Source organism: Eumetopias jubatus, unplaced genomic scaffold (assembly GCF_037043125.1).
Source record: "Eumetopias jubatus isolate StellerSeaLion01/CBP00866 unplaced genomic scaffold, mEumJub1_p1.0 scaffold_2, whole genome shotgun sequence".
NCBI lineage: Eukaryota > Metazoa > Chordata > Mammalia > Carnivora > Otariidae > Eumetopias > Eumetopias jubatus.
Window position 1 is genome coordinate 43,984,462 of NW_028274808.1, and position 8,458 is coordinate 43,992,919.

The 8,458-nt window shown below is 57.4% G+C and overlaps 1 protein-coding gene across 1 annotated transcript; it reads right to left on the bottom strand.

Moving 5' to 3' along the window:
* Nucleotides 1–1,295: 1,295 nt before the first annotated feature.
* On the bottom strand, nucleotides 1,296–7,946 carry LGI3 (leucine rich repeat LGI family member 3). The gene is made up of 8 exons (XM_028114395.2): nucleotides 7,741–7,946; nucleotides 6,800–6,871; nucleotides 5,903–5,974; nucleotides 5,493–5,564; nucleotides 5,295–5,366; nucleotides 4,529–4,698; nucleotides 4,217–4,381; nucleotides 1,296–2,113 (listed from the first exon to the last, which is right to left on the bottom strand). The coding sequence occupies exons 1-8, from the start codon at nucleotides 7,944–7,946 to the stop codon at nucleotides 1,296–1,298; spliced, it is 1,647 nt and encodes a 548-aa protein (XP_027970196.1).
* Nucleotides 7,947–8,458: the final 512 nt, after the last annotated feature.

Consider the following 8,458-nt stretch of genomic DNA (forward strand, 5'->3'; position numbering starts at 1 on the left):
TTTGCCCACCTCACCCCACGCCTTCGCTGGCCTTGCAGGGCTGAGCTGTGTATTGCCAGCACACAGCAGAGGGCAGCAGGAGCTTGGCTCCCACGTGCTGCTTCTACCGGACCCTCACCCCCTCCACCACTCAGCTTGCACTAGGAGGCAATGCTCCTGGGCCCTGCCTCTGTGGATTGGAGAGGTCTTGGGATCCCCAAGATGCTCTCTAGCCCTCCTCCACTCTTGGCACCTGCCCAGTAGGCTCAGGTGCTTGCCGGGGCCCTGGCTCGGCCAGCTCTTGGACCCACCTCACAGAGCCTACACAGCTCAAGGTCCACATCCCAAACGTGGGGCTGAACCACGGGGTGGTCTGAAGCTGGGGTGGCCACAGCAAAGAAAAGCTGAAAGGCTTTTATCTGGGTGGTCTCCCGTCCACAGGTGAGCTGGATTCAAAGTCAGAGCAGGAAACTCCAGTGAGAACAGAGAAGGCCCTAAGAAGAACTCGCGGTCTGCTTTATTGCTTTGGGCAGAGGGGCTTTGCCCCCAGGAGATCAAGCTTGTGCCCAGAGGCTGGCACTACCATTGCCATCCTTATGAGCTACAGGGTGGGCACACCAGAGATGAACCGAGGAGGACAGGTACCATGTGCCTTCTCTAAGAAGAGAGTCAAGGTGATGAAGGAGAGCCTCTTTAGGCCGCACTGAATCTGCATGTGTGCACACAGAAATGGGAGAGTCAACAGGTGTGTGTGTGTAACTGAGGGTGTCCATCAGCGTCCATGTGTGCATGCAGAAGGAGCATAGCGCGGGCGAGCGAGCCCAGCGGCGTGAAGGATGTGGCCGCGGGCTGCAGTGCCGAACATGAGCAGGAAAACAGACACCCGGAGCACCAACAGGAGAGACCAAAGAGTAGGAAAGCTAAGCTGAAAAACGGGAGGGGGTGGTTCTTCCCCCCCCCATACTCCTCCCCTGGGGCCAGAGTCTGCTGGGGAAAGCAGCAGATCAAGGATGGGGGGGTGTCTTTGGGTAGAATGTGGGGCCGACAGATGTCCACGTATGAGAGGGCACAGGGCAGCTGGGTTGCCTGGCACATCTACAAGTCTCCATGCTGATGACAACTATGGTATAAGTGTCTCCCCTGGGCCTGCCCACGGTGTGTGCCCATGCTCATGGAGGGAGCGGGCGCGGGGGGTGTCCGTGAGGTCATGTGTGCAGGTTGGTTACATGTGTCTTCACACGGGCACACATCCTGCTCACAGAGACTTCTTTGCATCCTCCAGGGGCCGCCCGGACACCCAGAGGCTCGGCACCCCTCTAGGCACTGAGATCCACCACGATGTGTCGGTACACGAGGGTCTGTCCCTTGAAGCTGGGAGCCAGGAGCAGGTGGGCGTCCCCAGCAGGCATGTAGCAGAAGGCCCGAGGGGCCTGCACAGCCAGCTCCTGGAACCGCACAAACTTTTGGCGCCCCTCGTCCCACTGGTAGATCTGCGTGAAGGAGAAGTCACTCCCCAGCGCCAGGTAGCGGCGGCCGCCCACGAGGAAGGGCTGCATGGCCAGGGAGCCCCTGGAGGGCAGGGCCTGCACTTCAGAGAAGCGGCTGCCCTCCCAGCGCAGGATCTTAGAGTCGCCGATGTAGCGACTGAGACACAGGTAGCTGTCGCGACCGGCACGGAAGTGTTTCACGGCCTGGGCATCAGGAACCTGGGTCACCTCGCCCTGGGCCACAAACTGCTTCTGGGTGCGACTCCACTGATAGATGACAGGCGCCTGGGAGCTGCTAGACACAATCAACCGTGGCTTGCCCTCGCCATCCACAAACTCCAGGTCAGTGTCACGGTGCCAGGTGTGCAGGGCCTGGTGGGAGTAGAAGCCGTTCTGGTACCAGCGGTAGAGGCTGGTGGCACCCGCCTTGGAGCTGTCGGCCACAGCAAAGTACCAGTCACCGTCGATGCGGAAAGCCTCGAGGTCGTTGGGCTTGCGCACGCGCTGTGGGTCAATGTCCTGCAGCTTGGTGAAGCGTGTGGTGTTGGGGTCCCAGTGGTAAATATAAGAGCCCCCAAACAGCTGGGCCACAACCATGTACAGCTGGCTGTCCACCACCATGGGCTTGCAGTGCACGGCAGAGGGGGCTGCCAGGATGGAGAGACGCAGCATCAGGCAAGGTCAGGCAGCCGCGGGCCCCACCGCATGCCATGCCCCTGGAAAAGGGGGTCACTCCCCTCCAACCCTGGCCCAGGACTAAGGCTCTCTGCTACAGTATCCCTCCCACTGAACTTCATCCACTTTTCCCAGCTAATAATCTGTCTCAGCATCACTCTCCCTCCACCCTTGCCCCCAGGGTTTTAATATCAGCTGACACTGAGCACAAAATAGGTGTCCCTAGATATTGACCAGTTGTTTATCCATAATGTCGATTATTGAATTTTTGTTGTGTGAAGTCCCTGTGCTGAGTGTAACAGATTGCCTCAATTAATCACCCTGAAATGGATCCTGTTATTTTGCCCATTTCACATGGAAACAAGTAGGCTCAGAGTTTAAGGGACTTGCCCAAAGCTACCTGGCTGGCCAGACAGATGCCAGGCAGCAGAAGGAGGAAGAGTCTGAGCCCATCCACAGCCAGGTGATAGAGCCAAGGTACATATAATGACAGTTTGATGTTTGAATAGTTGGGTATGAAAACACATTATCCTAAGAATTCCCACTTTTGAAGGGGCTTTTATGTACGAGATGTCTGCACGAATGTACTTTTGCTCAACAACCAGATCGATCTTGCCCCTTCTCAGGCACCTGAAGCACACGGGCCACACTCTTCACCCGTCCTGATGTCCCTAATTATTACCTCTCCTCTCCTCCTTCCCAGCACGGCTTTGGCCACCTTCCTCCTCCCCACCTCTCCCCCCAAGAAAGCCCATGCTGAAGCCCAGGGCTCTGGCAGTCACCCCGAGTCCCTTCCACAGCCTTGGTCCACCTGCCCAGATACTCATAATCCCCCAGCTCCCAAGCTGCAGCTCAGACCCTCCATGCCCACACCCCCAAGAGCACCTCAAACTCCATCTGGCCATGACTGGGCACATATCTGCCCTCAAACCTGCTCCTCTTCCTCCTCTGTGTTCTCAATTTCTGTTTGTGGCTCCACCCAGTCACCCTGTCCAGAAACCTGGAGCCATCCCCAACACCTCCCTGTCCCTCACTCACCCACAGCTGATCAGTCCCGAGTCCTGTCAACCCTCCCTTCTGCTTTCTAATACAGTTTGTGTAGGATTGCTATTATTTCTTCTGTAAATGTTTTCTAGAATTTACCAGGGAGACCATCTGGCCCTGGAGTCTTCTTTTGTGGGAAGGGTTTCTTTTTTATAAAGACTTCAAATTATTTCAGAGATACAGGATAATTTAAATTTTCTGTTTCCTCTTGTGTCAGTTCACTCCTCCATTCTAAATCTCTCTCTCCATCCCCACCTCTGTTGCCCCAGTCCATGCTCTAGCACATCCCCGCCTTACGGTGTGCCCACATTTTGTCCCATGCCAAGCCACTCACCACACTGCATACAGAGAAAGTGTGCTAAAATACTGGTTGGTTTGTTTAACACACTCTGCTCAAAATCTGCCTGTGACCTGGTCCTCATGTCTCTTGGGTCTCATCTGCCTCTTTCGACCTTGACCCTTATGCTGTAGTCATATGAGCTGCTTATGGTTTACGCATGCACGCACTCATGCACTAAGCCTTTGCATACCTTCTTGAATTTGCTCATACTGTTCTCGCTGTCAGAATACCCTTCCCACAATTTTTTCTCTGAGCTAAGTCTCCCTCAAGCCTTCTAGACACAGCTCCAATTCAGTGGATCCCAAATTGAGCTCACTAGCCACTCTTATCTCCTTCTTGGTTCACTGGCACCACCCAATACTTAAGCCAGGCACTTAGGCATCACCTCTGACTCTCCCTCACCCTTCAAGACTCAGCTCAGGCATCCCCTCCACCAGGAAGACTTCCTTGATTGCCCAGGGTAGATCTCTCCTTTGTGGTCCCAGAGCATCGTATTCATATCTCCCTCCTCACACCCACCTATTATATGGATGTTATGTGTGTATGTATTGGCCTCTCCCCAAAGACCGGAAAGTTATTATGGGCAGAGACAGTGTCTCATCTCTGCCTCTACCCCTAGGAACTCAATGGGGAGGAACAATGGAGCCCAGCGCATTGTGGGGGCCACCACAGCCAGGCCGGGGATAGGTACCTGGGATTCTATCATAATCTCGAAGCTGCCGTTCCACATAGTCCCACTTGAGGACAGTGCAAGCACTGGCACCTGGCTGGGCCAGAGCCAAATAGAGGTCGCTGGAGTAGAGGAAGGGCTCGGCTGACACGGCTGGGAAGGACAGGGTCTGGTACAGCACGAAATCTGCAGGGACAAGAGGTGAGGGGTGGGAAGAAGAAGGATAAAAGCTTGTTGGGGGGTAAGGGCTGCTGGACTGGCAAGGCGGAGGCTGGGGGTGCTTCCAGGAGCTGCCCTGGGGAGGCCTGCGGTGGGGGGGGGGGCACCTCTTACCCGTGGTGATGCAGTCAAACTCCCGCAGCGGCAAGTCCTGCACCTTGTGCTCTTGGAAGCGGGGCGGGCTGGCGCAGTAGATGGGGGCCACTGTGGTGTTGGTGTGCGCCAGCCACTCCACCAGCCACTTCACCTTGCAGTCGCAGTTGAGCGAGTTGCCCCGCAGGTCCCTGGCTCGTGAGGGGGATGGAGGGAACCCAGAGATGAATAGGTTCCCAACGGCTCTACACCCCACCCCCCCACCCCGGGCTCTCTAGGCTTTTGGAAGTGGGTATAATCAAGGCTGCTCCTCGCTGCTCACATGGCATCTTTGCACAGATTAGAGAAAAGTTCCCCTTGGGCTACATGCCACCCCATGGACATGTGCTTGGCCAGAAGAGTAGGGGCCGAGTTTTAGTCCCCACTGGCCTCCCGGGTCAGGTGCCTTTTGCAGGGTATAACCTGCACAACTATGTTGCATCTCAGTTCCTTCAAACCTTCCACAATCCTGGGTTGTTGTTTTTTTTTTTTATTTTCTTGTGTAAATACTGATTAATGATTGTGGCTCTGCTATAGGACTTTAATGTACATTCAAATCAAACATACATTTAAAATGTACATGTTTAAGAAACATACATTGTGTATCTCCTTCTAGGAGGCATCCCCAAACCCAAGCCCTCCCAGCCTCCCAAGACCTTAGGATCTTCCCAGTTCTGGCTCCCACACCACTCTCTCCCCAGATGCACCCCTCTGTGGCATTGTCGAAAGAGGTAGGGCTCAGCCTTACAAGTCACTCAGGATGTCCAGGGGCCGAAAGATGTCTCTAGGCAGTGTCTGCAGGTTATTGTTGGCCAGTGATCTGCAAGAGAGACCCCTGGGTCACCTGAAGATCTCACAAGAGACCCCTGGGTCACCTGACTGAGGCCAAAGGCCACAGGAGATGTGGGGTTTGGGTCCCATGTGTGTGTATCCGTGATGTACTCACAAGTGTGTCAAAGACTTGAGTCCTCTGAAGGTAAACTTGGATAGTGCCCAGATGTCATTGTTCTCAATGAAGCTGGAGACAGTGAGAATTTGTCTTAGATGCCACTCAGTATCCCAGAGCTATTTCCCTCTGCCCCACCTAGATTCCTGCCCATGGTCCTGAGACAGGCTTCCATTCTGATTCTGGTGACATGAAGCCTGTGGTGACCAGGCATCCGGGCAGGATGGTTTAGGCAGAGGGATGGATGAAATGACCCTCTGCTTGGGTCCTGCAGTCAGAGGATTCAAGGGCTCTCCCTCCCTGTTCCCCCCCTTCCCCCAGCCTTCCTCATTCAACCTGCCCTCTCAACCCACCCAGGCCGGGCTCCCTCCTCCCTTCTGGTTCCCATTTCCCCACTCCTTGCCACACACAGGTACTGCAGGTGCGACAGTCCTGTGAAGGCGTTGTCTCCAATCAGTGTAAACTTGTTGGAGTTGAGTAACCTGGAGAGACAGAGGGGGAATTAGAGCTTCCAAGGGTGTGCCCGCTGTGCCAGCCCCCCAGCCTGCAGCCTCACCCTGGGCCTTCCTCACAGTCGCGGGGTCCTGCTGTCCCACCTCGGGACCCCAGAGCAGCCCGGCAGCAAGACCAGCCAGGAGCCTATTCTGGGCCCAGAAGCTTTTTGCTTCAAGGGTAGAAACAGTCAGGGGCAGATCTCTCCTGTCACCCCACTGTGTCTCTCTGTCTCTGTCTCCATCTCCACTGTCTGTCTGTCTCCCTCCCCCACCCCAGCTCACTCAGTCCCTCTCAGACTGCTGGTGAGTTCGAGGGTAACCCGTGGTGAACAGGAGTTGGGGTAACTCAAAGGCACTCTCTCCTGCGACTGGGGCTTCAAACAGTAACAGCCCCTGTTAAAATTCCACACCCCCCACTTCCCTCCCTTTCGACCCCGAGCTTTCTTCAAATCTTGGTCCCTGGGGTCAGCTGTCTCTAAGATGACCCTTCTCCCCTGCCATGTCCACCTTTTGGCACCAGCCCAAGCTACTGCGCCCAATTCCTTTGGGTCTCCATTCCTAATTGGGCCCCAAATACCCACTCTTGGCTTTTGCATGCAACCCCCTCCTTCCTTCTCCCCCTGCTGCTCCCTGCACCCTTCCTGACTCTATGCGGCTCCACCTTTTGTGGCTCTCCTAGCCAGCAAAAGTAAGGGACACCTGCATCTTAACCTGCGATGGCTACGTGCATTTGCTCTCCTCTCCCCAGTCCAGGGTCTGTCCCCTTCCACTGCCCCACCCCCTACCTGCCCTACCCCAAGCCCCTGTCCTTACAGGAACTGTAGCAGTGGCAGGTGGGAAAATGCTCCATCCTGGATCTCCGAGAAGGCAGCATTCACCAGCGTCCTGCAGGGGACAGTGGAGTCAGTGCTGTGGGGACTATGCAGGGACTGGGGGTGGAAGCGCACACAAGGTGAACAGGGCAATGGTTCTACACACACTTAGCCTGGACACTCCCCATTTCACCAGCCCAGGCCCCCTACCTGAGGCTACCCTTCTCTTCTCTTTATGAAAAATTCATTGCCTTCCTTCATCACTACCCCACCCCCACTGCCTCCCTGAGCACCAGGGGCCCCTGGCTGAGCTTCCCCTTCCGCCAAAAGAAGGTTCCAGTACCCACACCTTCAAGACCATCCCAACACCCACCGTGTGCTGGGTGCTGTTGAGGGATGGGGCACTGGGATGGGGGTGGGGGATTAGCATCCTGCTCTTAAGGACCACACAGCCCATCTAGTCCCTGCGGCCATTTACTGCAAGCGACAGGCTGGCTGGCCCAGTGCAGAGTGGATGGAAGACCAGTGGAAGACGGCTGCCTGGTGCCAGGGCTCTGTGTGGGTGCATGTCACTTCTACCCCTCCCCCCACAAGAAGCCTTTCTGCCCTTGGTGTGACATCACAGGCAGGGGCCCACATGCTCTTGTAAACAACCCCTCCCCCCATGGCCAGAGCCCTGCACACAGTAGGTCTCACCGATGCTGATGGTGATGATTCATTCTTGGCCATAAACTCCTGTTTTCCGCAGCCATGGCTGCTGAGCCTGCATGACTACAGAACTCCCTGCCCGGCTGATGCCTTGAATCTCCAGTCCTGAGGACCCCTGGAGTCCTCCTGCCCCCCACACTTTGTAGAGGGGGAGCATGCATCCACTTTCAGAGGGCTTTTGCCTTGCTCCCTCTCTCCGCTCCCCCACCTCCCAAACCAGGGCAGGACACTCACAGAGAGATGACCTCGGAGGGCAGGTTCCTGGGCACTGCCTTAGAGTCCACGCAGAAGGCGGTGTCCCTGGTGCAAGAGCAGCTGGGCGGGCAGGGGGGCGTCTTGGGGGGCCTCTTGGCACTGACTTGCAGCATCAGGCAGAAGCCGAGCGCGGACAGCGCCAGCAGCCGGAGCCCGGAGCTCCGCCTGGCCCGCAGCCCCGCCATGCTGCCTGCAAGCTCTCTCGCGGACCACCGGCCGCAGCCCCCGCCCCGCGGGCTCTCCGCCACCCAGAGCGGGCTGGCACGTCCCCGCCGCCGCCGCCGGCTGCTGCCGCAGCTAGGGGCCCGGCCGCCCGCTGCGGAGAGCAGACTCCTCCAGCCCTCGGGGCGCGGGCTCCGTCCCCTCCCCTGCTCGTTCTCGCGAGCCGGCAGGGAGAGCTGCGCGGGCCCGGAGCCGAGCGCGGGCTGACCGGCGGGGGCGAACGCGGACTGCGGCGGGGGCGCGCGCAGGGCGGAGGGCGGAGGGTGCAGGGCGGGGGCGGGGGGGAGTCCCCAGCTGGGAGTAGCCCGAGAAAGGAGTGGTTGCGGCCCTGTACGCTGTGCGCCCTAGCAGCGGTCTCGGGTCTCCCGGGGGCCGTCCGCTTGCATGTCCGGCGCCCAGGGAGGCTGTCGTGAGTGCAGGTGTGCATGTGCCTCCTCCGCGTCTGCAGGGCCACTTGCACTCAGGCCCCTATCCC